The sequence below is a fragment of the Gadus chalcogrammus genome, chromosome 15 (assembly GCF_026213295.1).
Source record: "Gadus chalcogrammus isolate NIFS_2021 chromosome 15, NIFS_Gcha_1.0, whole genome shotgun sequence".
Taxonomy (NCBI): domain Eukaryota; kingdom Metazoa; phylum Chordata; class Actinopteri; order Gadiformes; family Gadidae; genus Gadus; species Gadus chalcogrammus.
The window spans coordinates 27,963,146-27,988,627 of NC_079426.1; the positions used below are offsets into that span (position 1 = coordinate 27,963,146).

At 43.0% G+C, this 25,482-nt stretch overlaps 1 protein-coding gene across 1 annotated transcript in view; it reads left to right on the forward strand.

Annotated features, from left to right (window-relative positions):
• The window catches only part of cdh5 (cadherin 5), a 43,297-nt gene extending 26,683 nt beyond the window's left edge, over positions 1 to 16,614 (forward strand). Inside the window, exons 9-15 of the mRNA XM_056608797.1 lie at positions 2,520 to 2,653; positions 2,921 to 3,030; positions 3,646 to 3,742; positions 8,417 to 8,556; positions 8,727 to 8,841; positions 10,848 to 10,980; positions 12,185 to 16,614. Coding sequence (XP_056464772.1) covers positions 2,520 to 2,653; positions 2,921 to 3,030; positions 3,646 to 3,742; positions 8,417 to 8,556; positions 8,727 to 8,841; positions 10,848 to 10,980; positions 12,185 to 12,635 — 1,180 coding nt within the window. The 3' untranslated portion in view covers positions 12,636 to 16,614. The remainder of the gene's footprint in view (positions 1 to 2,519; positions 2,654 to 2,920; positions 3,031 to 3,645; positions 3,743 to 8,416; positions 8,557 to 8,726; positions 8,842 to 10,847; positions 10,981 to 12,184) is intronic.
• Positions 16,615 to 25,482: the final 8,868 nt, after the last annotated feature.

Below are 25,482 nucleotides of genomic sequence, written 5' to 3' on the forward strand. Positions count from 1 at the left end.
CAATTGCAACTAAAGTGCAAAGCAGCGCTTTTGTTTAAGGAATGGTTACATGTGTTTAAGGTATAGAAACAAAAACTTCAAGTTTTGTTGCTTTGGTCTAGGCATGTGTCTATAGTGTTCAAGCAATTGAAAAAAACGGTAAGAGACTTATGTATGAAATAGTGTGTAGTGTGCAGGAGCAAGTGTGATGCAGAAAGGAGCAAGTGTGTTGCACAATTGCAAACTAAAGTGCAAAGCAGCGCTTTTGTTTAAGGAATGGTTACATGTGTAAGGTATAGTATGGAAGCATATATGTAGCAAAATTCAAATGGCAATGCAATTTGCAATTTGCAATTCAATATGTCATTACATAATGAAATTGACAATTCATTATGCAATTTTATAATGTAATTTGTAAATACGTTATTCAAAGTGTATTTTAATATGCAAAGTGACGATGCAATCCTCAATTAAATTTGCAAAAGTTATAACAATAAAAATAGAATAACATTTTGACAAATTCTTTGACTTCCTTTATTCAAATTGAAAAGCTATAGCGTCCCCGTGATTGCAATCCACTTCGCCACGCTCCGTGTGTTGCGATATTCAAATTACATTTCAATCCGCAAAACAAACGCTTTGCAAAAGATTTGGCAAAACGGAATCCAAAACGTTTTCCAAAAAGTCAATATGCAAAGTGGCAAACGTATCAGCCAATCAGCGTATGGGCGGGAATTACGTCACTTCCTATTGCCTCCAAGGGTATCTCCACGGTGGGTCTCTATTTACCACACTGGCGTCAAAACGTACCAGTGAGGATAATATCTCCCAGAACACGCCCTCTATCAACTGCATCTGTGTCTTCAACACGATTGTTCTCCACATCATCGGCCAAACTTCGGAGCGTATCAATAATCTCATCCATTGGTGACCATTGACCTGACACATACAAACGTTTTTTAAAATACATTTTATCGACAATTAGCAATACAACAACAGCCAGGGGGTACAGAAATGGCAGAAATACAAAATACAGAGACAAAAAATACAAAATGCAGCATTAAATTAAATACAAATATTATAAAGAGCACACACACTAAGTGTTTTAATAGCTGTCCCATTCCTATTGCCTGGTTTCATTCTCAAACACAACAAAAAGCGGTTTCTGATTCGAGTATTTACATTTATGAATATGCCATTTAGCTAATAAAATAATAAGGTTTATAATAAAATATTGGTTTGCTTGACTAGAGGTGTAATTGAAGAAACCAAACAATACATGTTCAATACAACAAACAATACATGTTCAAAACAACAAACAATTCATGTTCAAAACAAAAACAATACATGTTCAATACAAGACACATACGAACGTGAACAAGGAAATAACGAGCAAGTGACGTAGTTCCCGCCCAGACGCTGATTGGCTGATACGTTTGCCACTTTGCATATTGACTTTTTGGAAAACGTTTTGGATTCCGTTTTGCCAAATCTTTTGCAAAGCGTTTGTTTTGCGGATTGAAATGTCATTTGAATATCGCAACACACGGAGCGTGGCAAAGTGGATTGCAATCACGGGGACGCTATAGCTTTTCAATTTGAATAAAGGAACTCAAAGAATTTGACAAAATGTTATTCTATTTGTATTGTTATAACTTTTGCAAATGTAATTGAGGATTGCATTGTCACTTCGCATATTAAAATACACTTTGAATAACGTATTTACAAATTACATTATAGAATTGCATAATGAATTGTCAATTGCATAATGTAATTGCAAATTGCATTGCCATTTGAATTTTGCTACATATATGCTTCCATAGTATCTAAACAAAAACTTCAAGTTGTGTTACTTTGGTTTAAGCATGTGTCTATAGTGTTCAAGCAATTGAAAAAAACTGTAAGGTACAGTAACAAAAACTTCAAGTTGTGCTACTTTGGTCTAAGCATGTGCCTATAGTGTTCAAGCAATTGGCAAAAAACTTATTTTTGTTTCAACTGAATTTACTGCACTGTAAAGTACCGTATTGCAATGTACAGTATTGTATTTGATTTTTTGGTTGTTATGAAAACGTGCCTTCTGTGGAACTGAATAAAAATAGTGAATATGAAAGACTGCAGTGTTTTATATAAAGTAGAGCAGTGTGTTGCTGCTGATCTGAAAGTGTATTCATATGATACAAGTGTGTATCATTTTGTCATCAGAGGGACATTTTGATAAAGGATTATTAGGTTTTGATTTAGGAGTTTCAATTTGACATCAGTGTTGTGTCTTATTTGCTTGTGTGTTGAGTTTTGACACAATGAGCCAAGTTTTGCAAAATGTGATCAATAAATTGAAAAAAACTGTAAGTCATTTTTCTCCCATCCTCAACATGGCATTTTCTATCATTAGTTTTACTCTTCTTGATCTGGTTGTCTGACCAACAAATGAAAGGCTCTCTTAAATTCCTCTCGCTCTGTTCCTCCCACTCTTTCTCCCTCCCGCTCTCTGTTCCTCTCTCTCTCTTCCCTCCTCCTGCTCTGCTCCTCCTGCTCAGGTACTCTGTGGAGGACCAGGAGTGTCCTGTTGGTGTGAACCCTGTCACCGGCCAACTGTTCATTTTGAGGAAGCTGGACCGAGAGCTGAGGACGACACACATCTTCCAAGTCAGAGCCCAGGAAGAGCCAAGTGGTAAGCCCTACACACACACACACACACACACACACACACACACACACACACACACACACACACACACACACACATACACACACACACACACACACACACACACACACACACACACACACACAAACACACTGCACACACACACACACACGCTGTTTCATAAAGGGGGTTCAGTAGAGGGCCCTCCCTGTTGTTAACGGATGTAAAGGGGGTTCAGGTGAGGGCCCCCCCTCGTGGTCTGTCTGATTGAGCTGCCTTCTCTCTCTCTAGGGCTGCACTCCTTGGTCAGAGTCAACATCTCTGTTCAGGATTTGAACGACAACGCTCCGGAGCTGGTCTGGGACGACATCTTTGTTTGTGAGAACGACATGGCGGGAACGGTAGGACCCTGAATACACATCAGTTATACTGATGGGATAAGCTGACTTAGTGACTGTTTGCCTAATTGTGTTATTTCCTAATGTGTAATTGGTGTTGTAAGATTTGTATTTGTTCATTGGTTAATTTGTTAAATGGTTAATTATTGAATTGTTTCATTGTTACATTATAAAATGCATAATACATTTATTTAGTGCCTGATTGGCAACTTGTGAATTTGTTGATTTGTTGAATGGTTGATTTATTGATTGACGATTCTTGATTCATGTTGGATGCACTGAGCAAACCTGTCTCCTGTCTATTGTCTCTTGTCTCCTGGCTCCTGTCTCCTGTCTCCTGTCTGCTGTCTCCTGTGATCTGGCTCCTGTCTCTATCTCTATCCCTGTCTCCTGTCTCCTGTCTCCTGTCTCCTGTCTCCTGTCTCTTGTCTCTTGTCTCTTGTCTCTGTCTCTATCTCTGTATCCTGTCTCCTGTCTCTGTCTCTGTCTCTATATCTGTATCCTGTCTCCTGTCTGTTGTCTCTTGTTTCATGTCTCCTGTCCTCTGTCTCCTGTCTTCTGTCTCCTGTCTCTGTCTCTTTCTCCTGTTTCCTGGCTCCTGTCTCTTGTCTCGCTCAGGTAATCGGGAGGTTAAGTGCCACTGACAGGGATGAGCAGGTTGCCTATTTCCGCTACTCTCTGGTCAATCCCAGTGACAACTTCACCATCACAAAGAGTACGTACCTTTCGCCATGCAGAGCCCTCATTCCTTCTGGCCTCCTTTGGCTTGTTCATCTTGTAACATTCTTTCTTTATATCAATGGAATGAACAGCACATGGGACCACCTTTTAGAAATCGCTCTAGATAATATGGTGATTACTTTTGCCCAAGTTACCAGAGCCCAAAGTGTTGTCTGAAATCTGCTCAGATTGTCTTGCAGGCAGTCAAGAGAAAGTATTAATTTACATTGATCTGAGAAGCAGAATTAGCAAGCATTGATCCAAAAAACGGAATTATAAGCATTGATCTGAGAACTATTGATTTATATTGATCTGAGAAGACGTGTGATGAAGAATGATCTTCATGTTGATCGATCCATGTTCAGTCTAATCGATTGACCGACTGACCGTTCTGGAGCGAGGGGAGGGGGGGATAGTAGATTATACAGAAGAAATGGAAAAACAGAAGGAGAGAAGATCAATTGCCTGATTGGGGGAGGGGAGAAGGAAAAGGTAGACAAGAGGATAGGAAAATACGGCAGGGGTTGAGGAAGCAGCAAGGAGAAGAAATGAGGAGCAGGAGAAAGGTTAAAAGGGTGAAATGGAGATTAGGGAAAGAGGAAAGAAAAGGAAAGACAGAGCAGAGAGGGAGGGGTGGAGAGGGAGTGTGTGGGTTTGGTGAGGGAGGGGGTGAGTTGGGCTAAGTGCTGGCATTATGTCACAAACCCCTGTGTTCCTCCGGTCTACTAGTGGACACCTCGCTGGTTGTGTACTCATGAATCTGCACATGCTTGGTGTCAGTGTTGAGACACCAACACAGCAGACAGACTCTGGGGGGAAGGAGCTGGACGTGTTATGAACTATTCATCAGACATGCTCCTTAAAACAGGTGGGCTTGTATAATGAATATGGATCGAAAAAAAACACATGTACACTCCCCCTAGACACACACACACACACACCCTAACACACGCACGCACGCACGCACGCACGCACGCACGCACGCACGCACGCACGCACGCACGCACGCACGCACGCACGCACGCACGCACGCACGCACGCACGCACGCACGCACGCACGCACGCACGCACGCACGCACGCACGCACGCACACACACACACACACACACACACACACACACACACACACACACACACACACATGCAAAAACACATACACACACCCCCATACACACACTTACACACAAACACCCCCCCCTCCACACACACACACACCTACACACAGACAAAAAAAACACACACACACACACACACACACACACACACACACACGCACACACACACACACACCCATGTGGTGTTGACTTGCCATGCTCCATTATTTCCCTTGACTTATTTAAACACTCATCTGTGGCGTGTGAGACCAGTCCAGACTCATTTACACTGATCACACACAAATGGAGGCAAGGAAACACAGACGTATGGTAAAGAGACAGCGGTTTGAACCAAACATATTGGTAGTGAGAGAGAGAGCGAGAGAATATCCACATGGAACACAACCCCTGGACTAATTGAGTGGTGAACTAGGAAAAGCTCTTACACATTAATATTTAACAGATGTTGTTTGGCATATCCACTGAAGTCCCGCGTGTCACGAGACACCGCGTGAAATCTGGCAGAGAATAAGAAATAGGATGACCTTTAACACATCAGGGGCCGTATTCACAAAGCATTTTATCTTACCGCTAGAAGTGCTCCTAACTCGCGCTAAAACATTTTACGTAGGAGTTTTTTCTTTAAAGTTATTCACAAAGCCGCTGAGACCTACTTTTACTAAAGATGAATAACTAAGAGTGAACTAAGAGTGACGCGCCGTTGCTATGGATTACGTTGATTCTCGTGCACGAGTTTAGAAGCGGTCAGTGCGGTGATTGGTTGTTCAGACGAGCCCACTAAATCACCGAAAAACAAGGAAATAGCCTATGCTAGAAATGAATTGAAATGAAAGTAGTTATAGTGCAGTTAGCAGAATACACGCATGATGTGCAGACCACGATAATGACGTTCTAGCCTGCACGTTCAAGAGAGAGAGAGAGAAAGCAAACAATTAAAATAGGTAAAATTGAAAGAAAATAAATGTTATGAACTACACAAATGTGTGTTGACTGATTTGTGCCAAGGTGTTTACCTAAAATGTGTATTCACAAAGTGATCCCTAAATGCCAGTCCACTCGGCTCCACACGGCCAAATTCATTGTCATGTTGATCGCCATCATCATCATCATTATCGTGGTCATCGTCCTCTTCATCGTCGTCATCATCATCATCATAGTCTGGCTGTGGAATGTTCCTCCGCTTGCAGAGGTTGTGTAGAATGGCACATACAGTGATGACTGTGCTTGCCCTCTCTGGGGTGAGGCGTATTTCGCCGTGGAGGACATGAAACCGACGTTTCATCTGCCCAATTCCTCTCTCCACAACATTTCGTGTATGTTTGTGTGCTCTAACATATATGGAGGAAAACAGTAAACAATAATAAATATGGATTCAAGAAATAAAAGGCGTCAAATAACCAATACGATGTGTTTTACTCATAGGACTAAGCGTAATCTGCGTAATAACTTACATGTTATACTTTAACTGTGCTCCCGGTTGTGGATTGAGGTAGGGTGTCGAGAGCCACGTCTTGCAGGGATGGCCACTGTTACACAGCATATGACACCCAACTGGTACATGGTGCCTCTCAAAAAGCTGCCTCAGACCGATCTCCATTAAAATGCGCAAATCATGGGTAGCTCCAGGCCACTTTGCAACAACATCCAGTAGGCTATGTTAAAATTTGCATCAAAAACAACCTGCGTGTTGATGGAATGCACTTTCTTCCTATTGACAAACACGTCCTCATCTTTTGATGGCGCAATTATTTTCATGTGCGTCCCGTCAATAGCACCGACCACACCGGGCATAGCTGCAATTGCCATGAAGTTGGCTTTGATCCTGTGTAATTGTTGAATGTCCAAAGGAAACCGGATAAACTGTTGGATGATATGTGGTCTAGAGAGCGCGTTGATAGTTTGGTTTGCGATATTCCTAAATCGTCGGCATTGCAAAGTTGCATTTTCCCTGTTGCTAAATAACGTAGTGTTGCCAAACATTTTATTTCGGGACTAATCTGATTATTCCTGTTAGTCCGGGATGTTATTGCATCCCGCACTAACTCCACAACAAGTTTAATACCCTCACGATTTAGCCTATATCTCTTCATTAACTCCCAGTCTTCCATTGTCTCCAAAACATTTAGTCTGGCAGCCATTTTCTACAATTCTTTGTGAATAGGTCTTACTGAGTTAGGAGTCCTCTTGAGGACTTTCAAGCTCTCCTAGACATAGGTGCTACTTTTAGGCCTAAAATACTTTGTGAATTGCTCTTAGTGAAAAAAGTTAGGAGTCCTAAATTTAAGAGTGACACGCCCATTATTCTTAGGAGTTACACCTAAATTCGCCAGTTAGGACCTACTTTTAGCCCTAAGATCCTTTGTGAATATGGCCCCAGAGCTGTAGAGTACTGCTATGTCTTCAAGGTCTTTCCACTAAAACATTGCATAGTTTTTCCACAGTCTAACCAGTACACAGATGATGGTTCTTAACAACGTAAGACGTACTGCTTCTTCTATTAAGACTCTCCTTGCTGGACTGTTTCCAGCAGGCTGTTCACCCACCAGCGTTATGTTTTGCGCTGCCCGAGCTTCCTGCTATTGTGTTGTTCTTCTTCCTCGTTCCTCTTGACATTGTGTATGAAAAGGTCTTCCCCTAGGAAGCTGTGCTCAGCAGAGATTTGAGTAATGATTCTATTGTGTAATTATCAATCCAGGGGCCTCCTCTCTGGGGCCAAGCGGGGGGCCAGTCCTGCTTAGTTCTACAAGTAGCCCTTCTTATGTTCTGGTCTGGGAGGCTCTTTGCTGTACGCTTCAATGAGCTTTTATGTTATTTTCTATTCTATTCTCGTCCATTCAATTAATTTCCATTATATTCCATTATATTCTGCGCTGATCCATGCTCCGCCGTGCCACTAATAATTACAATAGAAGAGATACATAGAGGTAAATACTGTGGTTTACGCCACTTCAGGAGTGGATTCAGTAACAAAGGCGTACGTTTCTTCATTTGGTTTCCCTGTGTTTCCTCATTTATAGTTACAGTATTGTTTCACATGCAAAAATGGGACATTGCAAAATTCCCAAAGATTCGCAAGATCTTGGGAACCTCAAATGATTGTGACAGTTAAAGCTATGCTGGGTTTAAGAGTGAGCATAAAATAATAAGTGTGAACAATTTGAAGAATAAAAAGCCAAAAGAAGGCCCCCGTTCTCTCTGCTCACTCTCCGAGGATGGAGCCACCAAAACGTTGCGTGTGTGCTTGTGCTTGACATGCAAGATGGATTTCCTGAACCAATCAGGGATTGATAGGTCGAAAACAGCCGGGAGCAGACTTAAATCGATATTGTCTCATGACGCCTGCAACTATTGATGCATAGTTTACGCGCAGTGAACCATAAACAGATATTGTCACAGAGCATTTCACTCACAAACAGCGGGCCAATGGCTCTGGCCCTGCTACCGACCTACAGCCTCTCTGAAGAACGGAGAGGCTGGCCCTCATTGTGGTTCTACAGCACTTGATGAACAGCAGCGACATGGGAGTGATGTTGATGTTGTTGTGGACGTTGCAGACGCCTCAGACAACACCGCAGTGATCCTGGTGAGACAGGGCACCTTCCGCCTGGACGACCCCAGAGACTACACCCTGGGGGTCCGCGTGGACGACGGAGGGCGACCGCCGAGGAGCAGCGTCATGCACGTGCCCATCAAGGTGTGTGTGTGTGTGTGTGTGTGTGTGTGTGTGTGTGTGAGGGGGGTCATTCATTTGTAAGTGTAAACTCTTAAAGTTGATAGTAACTACCAAAAAAAAAGTATAATGTTACAAATGCATCATATTTTCATTGATTGATTGTTTTGTTGATTTGTTGATTGTTGCCTCAGGTGTGCCGCTGTGATTCCCGGAGGATACACACCCAGTGTAAAGCTGCTGCTCTGCGGATGGGAGTCAGCATCCATGCTCTCATTGCCATTCTTGTCTGCATCCTCACCATCCTGGGTGAGTTGATAAAGACTAGAACTAAGGAGCAGGTTCAGCTTCAGCTGCCAGAAGACCCAGTTGTGGTGTCACTTTTTAACAGCCCTGGGTACAGAACATTTTATTTTGAGTTTATATATTTATAAATGAAGAATTCCATCGTAATGATGTGAAAGCATTGCATGAATGATGGATCTAAAACTTCTGCCGTGAGAATTACACTCATACACGCTCAGAGAAACAAACAGAAACATGCTTCTGCCCTTCCAGCTTTTCTCCCGGTATTGTTGGTTTGAATGAATAATGCAGCAAGAAGGATGAGTAAATGATGTCTTTGGTTGTGAGCGCAGTATTCTCTTTGAAAGCTTCTGCTCCACTTATTTGCTTAAATTGAGGAGATGCTTTGTGTAACTGCAGACGAGCTACTCATTAATCTGGGAAATTTGGGAATTTTGAGGGCAGGAAAGGAAAATCTGATATTTCTCGCAAGGTGAAATACTGACATGTTTCTAATCCTTGGTAATCAGACACTACCTGGACTGGTCGGTGAAGAGAAATGATAACCTAACATCTGTTACAAAGTCAGTCATCAAGACACAGGGCACAGGAAAAGGAATCAAAACTACCTGAGAGTAAGAAAGAAGTTGAGAGAAAGTAGCATTAGACAAGCATTGTGTGAGAACGAGCAAAAGAAGTTAAGTTGTAATGAGGAGTGTTTATCTGCTCTTAAGTTGCAGTCGTTCTTATTAAACCCAAGACACTGCACCTATTAACTATTCATTCAGGGGTTTACTCTATGCTGCTCCGGCCCTCTGGCTCTAACATCCTCTGCCTAGCCCCCCCCCCTCTCTCATCGCATATTCTCTTTATCAAACAACCCCCCCATCACCCCTTTTCCCACTGCAGAGCAAATTAACTATTTAACATGTTCATTATCAGCCACAGCTGTTTCTCTCCGTCTCCATTCACTCATTCTCACCAAGTCCGGTTTGGGAAAGACAGAAGAAAAGAAGAACTCTCTGTCTTCTTTTAAACGTTGCCCTCTTCCGTCTTCTAAGTCTGTTATCACTAGAGCTTTTTAAAGCAGAAAGCCTGCACTGTAAAAGATGAATCTGCTGCTTTCCCATGCAGATTTAAATGAGCTGGGCCAGCCCTAAACTAAAGGCATGGCTAATGACTTTGGCCCGCTGAGACGCAGAGGGGTAGGACGGGCCAGAAGACTTGGGGTCTAATCAAATGTCTTCAAAGCTCCCCAATGCATCGCTTTCTCTCTTTACTTCATTCCTTCCTTGTTCCCACGATTCACCATTCTCTCCATCGCTCTCTGTTGAAAGCCACATCAACATTTTAATTAAGCACAGATATCTCGTCACATTGGTGATCTTGATCTGGGGGACTTTAATAGTGAGTGGTGGTATGTCTTGCTGAGTGGAAATGTGGCACATGCCCAAGGTGACGATGAAGTCAAATTAATTTCAATGTTGATGTTCATTACCATTATTGTTCAAATAGGAGGTTGATCAAGAAGATCAAAGTCATCAATCACCATTGCTTTCCAAGTCACTCATGATCCAAGTGTAGCAGTTACAGTGTTCGCTTCCAACCCAGGGGTTGCCGGTTCAAGCCCTGCAGGGTATTTATGGGGTTGCAATAAGGTAGAAGTATTCGTTGGCCTTTTCAAGGTCTGTCCACAAACATTCAGAGACCTAAAAGAGACAGGGTTTTAGTCCCCTAATACGCTAAGGATGGGTGACCACGGAGGGAGAGCTAATGAAGGGCAGAAGGAAGGTCGGTCCACCTCGCTTGAATTAATTTGATCGGTCATGTTTTCACCTGATTGGTCATGTATTCATCTGATTAGTCATGTATTCATATGATCGGTCAGGTGTTCATCTGATCCGTCATGTATTCATCTGAGCGGTTGTGTATTCATCTGATCGGTCGTGTATTCATCCTATTGGTCATGTATTCATCTGATCGGTCATGCATTCATCTGACAGGTCATGTAATCATCTGATTGGTCCTAGTCATAGTTATCCTGGTGGTGATGAGGAGGCGTTTCCAGAAGGAGTCTCTGGCCAGCATGAAGCACAGCGGGGAGATCCATGAGCAGCTGGTCACCTATGATGAGGAGGGCGGAGGGGAGATGGACACCAATGGGTAGGAAAGCCTTTTGTCCTATATGATGTAGGAAACGTTATCTCAACCAGGTGTTCAAAATGAGAGACTGTTTCTAGTACCCTTACCCACCCTCTGCACCTCTGGTGACAAGCACACCATGGACATGATGCCTTACATCATAACAGAAACACAGCTTGATACACTCTGATATCGTCTATTGGTGATGTACAACCCTACTAAGCTTCAATGTTTTTTATACCCTATCGTTATTAAAATCATTCGACTAGCTGTCGTTTGGCTGGCTTACCACAATCTGAGGGTGCCATTTATCAAATGTACCATACTGATATGTATGAGAGGCTTCGATAATTGTGACGGCCGCCGGATTAAAGACTGGTGACTTGGCTAGGAGAGCTAGCTAGGCGGCGGTAATGTTAGCTTAGCCCGTTCTGCATTCTAGAAAACCCAATGACAGTTCATTTGTGCTTGATTTCAAACCTACATCGCTCGCTTTCAGTTTTTTTTGTTATTTTATTGCATTTAGTTCTGCAGCTATTTATGAGGCTTGCAAGTTTACGCTTAAACGCAAGAAGGGATATCCAATGAGTTGCTGCCCGGCTGTTCTGGGGTTGACGCTGAAACCTTGTTGCTACATGGCTACATGGCCACGCCCCAAGACCGCAAAGCCCATGTGCATCCTGCATTTAGCAGGCTGCTGGCCCGGCAGTAAAGTGTGCGCCCTCCTCTGCATTCCCACAAGGAGTTCTTGTCATAGGAGAATTAAACTGATAACTGAAACTTATGCTTGATGATTGACAGTGATTTGAAGACATTCTTTTCCATTAAACCACGCTGTTACTACTGCAGCAATGCCTACACAAATCAAGTTTCAAGGAAGTAAAGTAAAATACTACACAAAAAGCTAAAGTAGGACCTGGAGTTCGTTGTACATCACTATTAAATAGTTTATAACGTTGTCTTGGTGTTTTGGGCTGTACTTCTCCTTCACAACTCATGCTGCCAATATGTCTGTTTATTATGGAGGCATGGATCTCCTAACTGGAAGGAGGGATCCCATTTCATGCGATCCTTCCTAAGGTTTTTCCCTGCTCATTAGGGGGTTCTTCTTGGCCTTCAGAGGGTTGGGGGGGTGTCATAGGGTGGAGCTGTGAAGCCCCTTGTGTCACTGTGATTAAGGGGACTTGCTACTGAGCTGAACTCTGACGGTGGTGTCCTCCTCTAGCTACGACGTGTCCATCCTGACGTCCGCCCGCCACGACGGCTCCCTGCTGCTCCACCCGGACCACGGGATCCACCCCTCCCTTTACGCCCGGGTGCAGAAGCAGCCCTGTGGACAGCTCCACCAGCAGCACCACCCACTGCTGCCGCCCCACCTCCTCCCCCCCCCCCAGCCGCCGGCCGCCTGCAAGGGCGACATGGCTGTGATGATCGAGGCCAAGAAGGACGAGGCAGATGCGGACCGCGAGGCTGTGCCCTATGACACGCTGCACATCTACGGCTACGAGGGCGGCCCCGGATCGCTGGCCGGCAGCCTGAGCTCCTTGGAGAGCTCCTGCTCCTCCGCCGGCTCCGGGGGCCCCGAGTACGACTTCCTCAGCGACTGGGGGCCGCGCTTCAGGACCCTGGCTGAGCTGTACGGCGTGGACGAGCTTGAGGCCTACCTCCCCTACTGAGGGGGGCGCAGGATACCCGCCCTCGTCCTCAGATGAACCTTGATGTCGAAACACATACACACACACACCACATAGCTATTAACACTCAAACACTCAAAAGAAACTCAGTAACACTAAAATCTCTCTCAAAACACACACACACACATAGCATGTCTGACGCTTGGTTGCACAGAAGCATAGTTTGCTTCTGTGCAAACTATGCTTTGATGGTATTATTCTTTAATCTCTTCCCTTTGTCATAGGGAGGAGGTGGTAAGAGCTATCGGCTATCACTGCCTATAAATAGTGTTCCAGCTTCTGAGAAATGAAGGAGAGTCCGTGTGATGCAGACGGATTTGTTCTTTCCACTGTAGATACTCATGCTCTTAGTGTGTGTAGGCTCCCCAAAGCCACCATAAACCAGTGTCACCACAGCCCAACCAGCGATACACAAGAGATTAGGCTATTAGAACATCTTTGCCTCCCCTTTCGATGAAATGCCAACCTGTGTAAATCTCGATGAAATGGAAAGAGGTTGAAGTGGTATGATATCATCGAGGAACTGGAGCAAGACTCACACTTTAGTCCATCACAGTCCATCCTTCTGTAAGGTCTTTCCCCCTCTTCCGTGGGCCATAACAATCTATTGTCTGCTTGGAGGTTGCCATCGGGTGTGAGCCCTGAAGTCCAAGCTCTCCATTTCCTCTGATTCCGTTGTGTCCTCAGCAGGTGCGTAGAGCTGCTGTAGAGAGCATAAAACACAGAACAAAATCAACCGCTGAGAAGTGTTGCCTTCCTCTAGGTTTTATGGAGTTTGATACTACAGATACACCCTACACATCCACAGCTACGCTGTCTTGTGCCATATCCGAACTTGAGGTTGACTATGATATTGTATGGAAATATATTATTAAGTATTATTACAATTGAAAATATTGGCAGTAATCAAACGGGTTTTGTTTGGTTGCTACTTGTTTTCTTAGTTATTTGGTTTCTGACTTCCACCTTTTCTTCGTGAATGTGAGAGGTGGAGTGGAAGGGTTTTGTTTGAAACAGAACTGTGCTAGCGGCTTGTTAAACAAAGACACCTGAGCTATTTTGATTGCATCACGTTGAAATTAATTTTTACAACGAAGAAAAACTTGTCATGTCAAATGAACTACAATCGGAGCACAGGCTTAGCTTTGTGGACAGACAGACAGGGAAGCAGTGTGTTGCACACTGCACACACATGCACACTGCCTAGACAAGCAGACGGACGGGAGCGATGAAAGCTGGATTCTGTCAGGCCCATGAGAAAAGTCATTAAGACAAGTCAGGAAGCCCGGCTTCAGAAAAAAAAGCTTTTTGGGATGTTGTGGTTGCCCCGAGGTCCGGGAGGGCTCTGTACAGCTCTGAGGTGGTGTGGATATGCCTAACCTTGCATCCTTTCTGCTACTGTCGCTGAAACATCTGTCAGCATGTGATGGGCTGTAGTGAGTCCTGGAGCCAAGAACTAATGACCAAACTTAATGCTGATGATCATCATGTAGTTGGATTGAGTTTAGGTTAATTTAGTTTAGTTCCTTTGACTTTTCCATATTTAGTTTTGTTTACCTTCCATTACCTTGGCAAGTATGTCAAAATAGTCCAAATAGTCATAATACCCTTACCATTCTATGCCTTGAGGGTTTTTTGTGCTCGGCCTGAAATGTCAAAAGATTTGTCAACAAATGAGCCGAAAGTATGGCACACTTATTTTTTCATTCATTGTTCAAAGTTTGGAAAATGTGGTTAGAGCTTCTTTTGTTTTTGTTCTGCTGTTGGACTCGACTGTGTTTTTTTAAACGCTGGAATGACGTTTGATTACCGGTGGAGACAATAGCTGGAAACCATATTTTTTTCTCCTGTTGGCTACATATACAACCCACCAACACTAACACACACACACATGTGCATGAACACTCAGGCACACACGGCCTCACACAAACACACACACATAATGCAAAAACACACAATCTCTCTCTCTCTCTCTCTCTCTCTCTCTCTCTCTCTCTCTCTCTCTCTCTCTCTCTCTCTCTCTCCCACTCTTTTACTCTTTTCCCTCTCTTCCTCATACGCCCTGTCTCACACACCTCGTCTCTCCCCTCTCTTCCTCATACACCCTGTCTCACACACTGTGTCTCTCCCCTCTCTTCTGCCTCCCTCTAATCAACTAAAGCAAACAACTTAAACCACTTCCTGTCCATCTGGAGGTTGGACCCACCTCTTCCTGTCTCCATTATCACTCCTGTGAGCAAACAACACATTGTGCTCACTTCCTCTCGACTTGGCTTGGGAAACAACATTTAGAGAGAGAGAGGGGGGGAGGAAGAGAGAGAGAGAGAGAGAGAGAGAGAGAGAGAGAGAGAGAGAGAGAGAGAGAGAGAGAGAGAGAGAGAGAGAGAGAGAGAGCGAGAGGCAGGGAGAGAGGGAGGGAGGGAGAGGGAGCCAGCGAGAGAGAGAGAGAGTTAGCAATATTGACTTGAAATGATTTTACCATCTACCGAAACTAAGAGACATTGGACAAAATTTTGGCGTCAGGAATCAGCGGAAAATAATGGGTGCCATTGAGGATGGATGCCTCCACCTGTTTCATCACACCAAGCAATACAGATAACTGGTATTCAAACTTGCACCTTTGGTGATTGTTTGGAAGAGAGGAATTTATCACAACCTATTGAATCTTAGGGTATTTAATTTTTTGATATTTTCTTCATGTCAAAGGCTTCTGGAATCCTGGTTTCTGCTGATAGGTGATTTTGGGTTAGTTATGATATTTTAATATTGGTTCAGCTTTGTTATAAAAACAGTAAATGTCTACTCGTGGGTCTTTTCCTGGATCAACAGCGGAGGGGTGGAGAGCAGAGGGAGGGAGGCTTGATTGGACCAATGACATCATCTCACAGTGACATCACTCTTTCCATTTCATACCGGCCTCATCGTGTATTTTGAACTGCATTGAGACGGTATTCTGATCATATGGAACTTTTTTTTTCTGATCATATGGAGTGGTTGAGTATTGTTGCCAATGTTTAGATCCCAATTTTCTTAATGAAATATACTTGAATATTTTTATATTGTAAAATGTGTCAACTTTACTTCTATTTTGAAATCTAAAAAAAATGGAGAAGAAAAATCCCCAAAATCTCTTTTTGTACCATGAACATTCAAATGTGCCATCATTGTTGCATAATATGTATTGACTTTCTGAGATTTCCTCTGTTTAAATTATGTTAAGTTGAGTTTTGTTTTCAATTGTTTTTTACCATGCTTTTATTCAAGCTCTTTAACCCATTGGCTTGATTATATTAACAATTGCGACTGAAGGCCGATCTCACAGTTAATGCAAAACACAATTAACACTGACATTTTTGAAGTTATTTGATATATGAAATCTCTCTAATTCTCTACTAAGTTATTACAATTATAATTAGTTGCCTAATGGTTTGAAATGCAATATGATTATAAACATGTTCATGCATGAAACAAACATATACCTCTCTCAATATCGTAATCTTCCTGTATCATCTCCCATACAGTAAATGTGGTATCAGTGCTTTCAGAATGCCAGTAGAAACAAGCTTGCATAAAAAACGATGAGCTACTTTCCTGCTTTCTAAGGTGCCTCTTGCAGCATGAGCAGAAATGATGCAACCTAATGCAAAATAAGGCCAAGGTTCAATCTTTTGCGCCTGTGACTGCAAAGGACAGAAGAGAGCTGAGGTTTCACCAGACATTGACGTGCATCTAATTGTCATCCCTCAGCACACTGCCAGACCATTAACCGTTAACCAGAGACTCAATTTATGTACCCATTCTACCCAGTGTTGTGGTGTCACTTCGAGACACAGAGTACGGACCCATGAAGCAACTATTAGCTGTAGATGATGAAATGTTGTATGTGTGTGTGTTATTGTGTGTGTGTGTGTGTGTGTGTGTGTGTGTGTGTGTGTGTGTGTGTGTGTGTGTGTGTGTGTGTGTGTGTGTGTGTGTGTGTGTGTGTGTGTGTGTGTGTGTGTGTGTGTGAATACACAGATACATACATCAATATATTCCATGTGACCAAGAGGACTTTGTGAGTGATAGATATTGGTTGTCAAACACCATATCAAGATGAAAATGTGCCTCATGGAATATTGATTCTGGCTTCAACTTTTGTTTGTGAGTAGAAGAAGTAATCATTATTATGTAATGTTGAATAATGAATTCAACATTTTCAATTTACATTTAGGGCATTTAGCAGATGCTTTTATCCAAAGGGACTTACAATATGTACATTTGTCAGCATCCAAAGCGACTTACATAAAAAAATATTAATCTTGATATATGTTAAGGTAATAAGGTAAGGAAAGGTTGAAACACTTAGAAATTTCATTTAAAACCAAGAAAGTTGAGAAAAATATGGTGTTTAAATAGCGTTTCCAGTAGAATGTATGATTCCCTGTTCTCTGTATATTTGTGTGTGTGGCGTCTGTTTGTATTAACCATCATTTGTACACACCCAACAGGTTTCACTGCAGCACCCAAGTTAGCCCAAACACCAAGCCAATCTTTTTTTATTCCCAATGTACAGTATGAAAGCATATTTAAGAAATGCAACACGTGCCTTTATTGTTGTTATAAAATACTGTTTGTCCTTTTTATTGGTGAACACAATGTTTTCTATCTTGTTTTTATGGTGCATAAATACTTTCTATTTACAGAATTTATTTGTATGTGTACAATAAACATTATCTCCCTAATAGTATTTCACTGTTGTCGTTGCCATACTGCCAAATTTTTATTAAAAATAGCCAAAGTGGATAATAGCTCCTTCTGGTCTTGAAATTATTAAGGCATTCCACGGACCCTTATTTTGAAACGCTACATGAAACCATAAAGGTGGTTTAGCAGATGTGCCTTTGTTGGCCTGTTTGTTGTACAAAGGACATGGAGGATGTTGAAGGCCTGCCTGCTAGTCCCCGTCCGTCTGCTTAACCTGTCTGCCTGCTATCTGTTTAACCTGTCTGCTTGCTTGCCCTCCATCTGCCTGCCTAACCTCTCTGCCTGCTAGCCGACCGTCTGTCTACTTAACCTGTCCAACTGCTGGCCCACCGTCTGTCTTTTTAACCTGTCTACCTGCCAGCCAAGTTGAACAACATATATTCAGATTAAGATGTTGACAAATCAGCCCCCCTTCTGTAGAAAAGCAAAAAAGGAGCCAAGCCTCAGATTCCTTGAGCCCCTCGTTGTGAGGTGGAACATGTGCCTCAGGGCTCCAGACAGATCTGGGAGAGGAAAGCGACAATTTCACCCCTCAATCTTTTACATCTGGGCATTATTGCTGTTGATTCATACATTACTGATCTCTGCTTTTGGTCTGGTCCTAGTTCCATCTTGTAGAGGCTAGTAATGGGAGAACTGGTGGGAGCAGACTGGTTGTCCAAGATGCTTTTGGTGAATCATCACCACGTCTCTGGATCAAGCTGTCTCCTCCAGCCGCTCTGTAGCAGCAGACCTTTGGGGAGCAACCCGGTATCACGCAATTGCGTGCTCCTGCGCACGAACGTTAATCTATTGAAGCGTGTTCCCGAGCACGATAGTCCGACTTTTTGCGTTTTACACAAAACGAAATGTAAACCAATGCATTCTGAATGGGAGTGTTCTAAGACAATTAACGTGCTCCACAAAACGGTACGAGAGAGAGAGAAAGAGAGAGCGGGAGGGACAGAGAGAGAGAGAGAGAGAGAGCGAGAGAGAGGCTTCAGAAAGGGTGTGCGCAGATAGTACAGTGCACCCTAGTTATGTTTATGCCAAAACCTATACATAAAATTAGGCTGTGGAAATTGCAATAAGTTAAGAACACAACTTCGCACGTTGAGCACACAGCCGTGTGACTCGTTTATTTTGTAAAAAAGAAAACCGGAAAACAAAGCGTGCTGAAGGTAAACAAATCCAGCATGGTCTGTGACGTCATGAGACGCACGTAATCCTTAGGGACCGCGATCCCTGAACCACCAAGAACGTAAATGACATGCAGTAAACAACAACACAATTGAAAGAACAACACATAACGAAATGTAAACCAATGCATTCTGAATGGGAGTGTTCTAAGACAATTAACGTGCTCCACAAAACGGTACGAGAGAGAGAGAAAGAGAGAGCGGGAGGGACAGAGAGAGAGAGAGAGAGAGAGAGAGCGAGAGAGGCTTCAGAAAGGGTGTGCGCAGATAGTACAGTGCACCCTAGTTATGTTTATGCCAAAACCTATATATATAATTAGGCTGTGGAAATTGCAATAAGTTAAGAACACAACTTCGCACGTTGAGCACACAGCCGTGTGACTCGTTTATTTTGTAAAAAAGAAAACCGGAAAACAAAGCGTGCTGAAGGTAAACAAATCCAGCATGGTCTGTGACGTCATGAGACGCACGTAATCCTTAAAGGGACCGCGATCCCTGAACCACCAAGAACGTAAATTACATGCAGTAAACAACAACACAATTGAAAGAACAACACATAACGAAATACTGTAGGTGAATTATGTTACGGTCACTACAAGGCTATAATTATATTATTTAGAGTGTAATGAGACAATCTATAGCCAAATTGTCAAAGATGCCCCGAGAATCTTCGGGGATATCAGCATGGGAAATCGGCGAATCAGACCCATGAAGGGGGGGGGGGGGGGACACGTTAGTTGAAGGGGGGGGGGGGGGGGGGGACACACACGTTTGTTGAGGAGGGGGGGAGACACGTTTGTAGGGGGGGGGCACGCTCGACAACGAGAGTTGGTTTTTATTGAACGCTCGACAACGAGAGTTGGTTTTTATTGAACGAGACTTCAACACGGAACAGCTGCACGAAACGATGGTCACGTCACTCTCGGTGACGGTGTCGACAATAATGAACACACGAACAATGTTAATAGAACAACACACAACCACATAAAATCCCGAACCCAATAACCCCACTTAATCCTAACAACAAAACAAGTTAACAAAAGCCCCATTTGTCAACTGAGAACCCCAATTCCCAGAATCCCCCGCGGCTCCGGAACACGGCGTAGCTTATATTAATCTTTATTATCTGAATGGGAAATGCAATATTTTAGGACAGATACACCATTAAACGCGTTTCTAATGACTTTTCTAGCGAGAAATGTACATTTTCCTTACATAATCTTCAGTCAGTGAATGTGTATGATCTTTATTAATCTTTATTATCTGAATGGGAAATGCAATATTTTAGGACCGATTTACCGTTAAACGTGTTTCTAATAACATTTCTAGCGAGAAATATACTTTTTACTTGCATAATCTTCAGTCAGTGATTGTGTCTGATCTTTAGTTTTATAGTTATTAGGATTTGATCGGCTCGCTCGCATGTTTCAACGACGTCAGGTTGCTTTCGCTAAACTAGCAGCTCACGTGCTTCCTGCGTTTGTGTTATTAAACTGTTACTTTATGTAACTTTTAATGATATCATCTTGTTAGAAACACGTATATCTGAGAGCCAACCCAGTCGCCAAAAGCATACGTTGACAGTGTACTTTTCGTGAACACTGGATTACGTCGCATTTCAACATAAAATAGCGTGTTATACACACACACACACGCACGCACACGCACAGACACACACACACAAGCACACACAAGCACACACACGCACGCACAGACACACAGACACAGACACACACACACACACACACACACACACACACACACACACACACACACACACGCACACACGCACACGGTGCATTTCGCTGCTAAAACAACAACAAAAAAATATTCCCTCAAATATTATTACTTTCAAAACGTTGGCCAAAATGGCCAATAATATCATTTTTTATTTGGGATGCTTCTAGGACATTTTGGGTGGATTTTGAACGGTATGTGGGGGGCACGTTTTTTTGCAGGACCTGGCAACCCTGCGCTGTTGCCCGAGATCTGGATCCACCCCGGCGTGGTGCCGTCTCCTTTTGACCTTTTGACCCCAGACTTCTGGGGGAATAGCTGAATCAATTCATTAGTCAATCAGAAGCATGTATATATCGTCCCGGTGGCGTAAGAGGACGAACAAGGTGTCCTTCAACATCTACGCTTCCAGGAGATTGCAACGGTGCCACACATGAGCATATTCGAACATGTTTAATGGTAGTAATTAGCTGTCGAAATTGGAGGCCTTAATCAATACTGAGCAGCTATTGATTTGCTTCCCGATAAAGATTTGTCACAAATGACATGTTATTTAGCATCTACACGTTGAGCTGAGTCCAATGACACCAAGAACGACACTCTAGCTAATGGTAACATGTATTTTACATGGTACACCTAGGTCTAGGACATGATCTCGGTGTAGCAAGAGGCCGAGCTTGATCTCATTGGACTCAGATTAACGTGTAGATGCTAATTAACATGTAATTTGTCAAAAATCTCCATCGGGAAGCAAATCTATAGCTGGTCATTATTGATAAAGGCCTCCAAAATCGACAGCTAATTACTACCCCGAAACATATTCAAATATGATCATGTGTGGCACTGTTGCAATCGTCTCGAAACGTAGATGTCAAAGGACACCTTGTTTGCTCTGTTGCACTACCGGGAAGATATTTTCATACTTCTAATGGATTGATTCATATTTTAAGGTTCTCGGAGTGAGACTTTAAGTGGCTGCAGCAGAAGTGTTGAGACGAAAGATGATATCAAGAGATTTATGGAATATTCCCATTCACATTATGATTCTTCGTCGTAACATCCGACCAAACATCCTTTACATTCACAGAGCGAAGATTATGAAAGTCCAGGCTCAGCAAGTGCTCCATCTCGTTGCACCTGCACCCAGCGGCTCGCTTGCAAGATTTTGGCCTGAAGTTCTTCCCAGACCTACACCCTAGCCATCCAACATGCATATCTGAGAATCAGGCCTCTCTTTAATAATGACAAAAAGTTATGAGAGAAACACACATTAACTTTTTGTTATCTCATAAGCGGCGTGGTGCCGGCTCCTTTTGACCTTTTGACCCCCGACTTCAAAAACGTGGCCACAGGCCAGCTGTGTCTACACACCTTCAGCCACAAATGTACACCTCCATCCCACAAAAAATGGGGACTAGAAACTAACCTCTGTCTTATGTACATTTACTGTACTGTTGGAGGTCACGCCCCTTTGCCGACCTTTTCGAGATAGCTAGGGATGCTAAAATGTCCGAGATTTGGAGTTCTAGCCCTTAGAGAAAAAAAGTTTTCCCAAATGGAGTGTAATTTGGACAAAGCCCCTCAGAAGTGTAGCCTGCAAGGCCTAATGGTTCAGAATGTGGTGGAAAAACAGTTTTTGAGATAGGAAGGTCCTACCGCCCTGAAATTTTAATACCTTATTCTAGGGCCTAACTGGGACCTCCGCACCGAAACTTGGCCCGGTCGGACCCCGAGGGCAGGAAGGGGGGGCCTGCCCTCGGGGTCTGACCGGGCCAAGTCTCGGGCAGGAAGGGCCCCCCCTTCCTGCCCTCGGGGTCCGACCGGGCCAAGTTTCGGTGCGGAGGTCGATGATTAAGTCGATGATTAAGTCGATGATTAAATTAAATGATTAAGGCCTCCAATTTCGACAGCTAATTACTACCATTAAACATGTTCGAATATGCTCATGTGTGGCTCATGTGTGGCACCGTTGCAATCTCCTGGAAGCGTAGATGTTGAAGGACACCTTGTTCGTCCTCTTACGCCACCGGGAAGATATTTACATGCTTCTGATTGACTAATGAATTGATTCAGCTGTTCCCCCAGAAGTCTGGGGTCAAAAGGTCAAAAGGAGACGGCACCACGCCGGGGTGGATCCAGATCTCGGGCAACAGCGCAGGGTTGCCAGGTCCTGCAAAAAACGTGCCCCCCACATACCGTTCAAAATCCAGCCAAAATGTCCTAGAAGCATCCCAAATAAAAAATGATATTATTGGCCATTTTGGCCAACGTTTTGAAAGTAATAATATTTGAGGGAATATTTTTTGTTGTTGTTTTAGCAGCGAAATGCACCGTGTGCGTGTGTGTGTGTGTGTGTCTGTGTGTCTGTGCGTGCGTGTGTGTGCTTGTGTGTGCTTGTGTGTGTGTGTCTGTGCGTGTGCGTGCGTGTGTGTGTGTGTATATCACGCTATTTTATGTTGAAATGCGACGTAATCCAGTGTTCACGAAAAGTACACTGTCAACGTATGCTTTTGGCGACTGGGTTGGCTCTCAGATATACGTGTTTCTAACAAGATGATATCATTAAAAGTTACATAAAGTAACAGTTTAATAACACAAACGCAGGAAGCACGTGAGCTGCTAGTTTAGCGAAAGCAACCTGACGTCGTTGAAACATGCGAGCGAGCCGATCAAATCCTAATAACAATAAAACTAAAGATCAGACACAATCACTGACTGAAGATTATGCAAGTAAAAAGTATATTTCTCGCTAGAAATGTTATTAGAAACACGTTTAACGGTGAATCGGTCCTAAAATATTGCATTTCCCATTTAGATAATAAAGATTAATAAAGATCATACACATTCACTGACTGAAGATTATGTAAGGAAAATGTACATTTCTCGCTAGAAAAGTAATTAGAAACGCGTTTAATGGTGTATCTGTCCTAAAATATTGCATTTCCCATTCAGATAATAAAGATTAATTAAGATTAATTAACTGATGTTTTTTTTAACATCAGTGGGCCTGACCTATGGGACTGATGTTCACAAGCGCAAACAAACGCACACTCTCACACACTCACACACACACACACACACACACACACACACACACACACACACACACACACACACACACACACACACACACACAGAATACAAAAGAGAAGATATAGACCTGTCATGATCTGTTGGAGGTAGGCCTCTATAGGCCTATTGAACTGACAGTAGAAGTACTTCTTTTTCCAATACTGTCATGTACTAAGGTTAATACGTTTTTTTTTAATATATATATAGGCCTATATATAATTGTAAAAAAAAACGGTGATACAATTGTTCTTAGGAATTAATTTTGGTTTGGTTGTTTTGCCTTCTTTCTTATTTCTGTAAAGCACTTTGTAACTGTTTAGAAAAGCACTGTAAAAATAAAGATTATTAATATTATTATTATTATTATTATTAATAGGCCTTATCTTTCTCTAGAATATGACGTCTTCGCACTGTAGGTTTTTCGTTGGTGCGTACATTTTACTCGTAAAGTGACTTTAAATGTTATTCTGTAGGCCTAGTAGCATAATATGTTGAAACACCAATGAATAGTAGTTCAGTGGATCTGTGTCGCCATGCGGTGGTGAAAACATGCGTTGCAGCCAGTAATAATTTCGTTTTGTCTATTTGCACTTGGTAAGAGAGCGATATCGACTATCTGACCTTTATTTTACAATGGCTAAAATTCTTGAATGTGTTAGGGTTAGAATAGTCTCACAAAGCCAGACCAAACTATAGCAAGTAGAATGGTCTGGAACCACGCTATTTAGAGTCGTCTATCCTGGGGGAAACTGGGCAGGCCTGTTTTTATTTCAATCGTCTAGGGCAGGGCTAACCCCGGGAAGCAGGAGCGGTGTCCATGAGGGGGAGCATGGATATACTATATTAAAGACAGGTGCACGGTGGCAAATAGAGGGCGCCAGAGAGTTACTGCCGTACCTTCAATGGGTTTCAATAGGCACACAAAATATTCCAAATCAGTAAAAAAAAAACAATGATTAAACAAATGTATAATTTGAAATAGTTCATGTAGTAAGATCATTTATTTATGGAGAAAGTCTAAATGATATATTACAATTAATTGCAATCTACTAATTTCTGTCTGGCCTGTGTCTGTCCGTCCATCTGTTTGTAGGCAGCCTGTCTTCCGACCTGCATGCCTGTCCGTCTAATTAGAAAATAATATGCATTAGACAAAATAGATATGCATACACAGATTTGAAATATCATGTTCTGTAAACTATCAGGAAGTGCAGGTGTTGTAAACTCCCTGTTAGTTTGTTATATCGCATCGCACATAGATATATACTGTCTGTTGTTATTTCTATTCAGGCATTTGGGACAGCCTAGCGCCGTAGGGTCCTAGACTTTTACGAGGTGCACAGGACTACTCGTTCGTTGCGCCTCTATTGCATCACCCGCAACGACAGAGAATGCACTCGTGAAGAGTGAGTTAATACTGAACAACGTATATTTATGCAGGATAAATGTTATATGCAGTCCGCAATTCGGTTCCATATAGTGGCTGTGACTTGTGTGTTTGAGCTGGTGTATGCTATTGTGTTAGTTGATTCACTCATTAATCGGGCAGCTAGTGTATAAGCCTGCACCTCGTGTATACATTGCATATGTGTACGTCACTCTGTCGCGCCGTTGTCGGCTGTTATAGCATTTATGGCGTTACGTGTCAAAAATGGCAGCAAAGGCAGACAGAGAGTCATGGATGTGTTTCGAGTATTTATCCTCCACTTCAGGATCAAGACATGTTATTATCACAAAGTTACACCATTTTCCCCCTCTTCCCTAAACACAATGTCCATCGCGACCACGGAGCGTCGGAGAGCGTCCAAACGATAGGGCCTCACGAGGGAGGAAGTGAAGAGAGTCCAAACGATACAAAAACCAAGGCGTCCACGAGAACGGAGGGAGTGAAGAGACGTCCGCGTCACGAGGGAGGAAGTGAAGAGTGTTGCCATCCAAAAATACGACGTCCACGAAAGCTCAGGGAGTGAAGTGACGTCCAAACGAAAGCGCATCCACGGGCGCAGATAGAGTCAAGCCCCCTCTGTCCGTAATTCTCTGCGGTATATACTGCGTGTAATCAGGAATGGGCCAATCACCAATCACTATCGCTAACC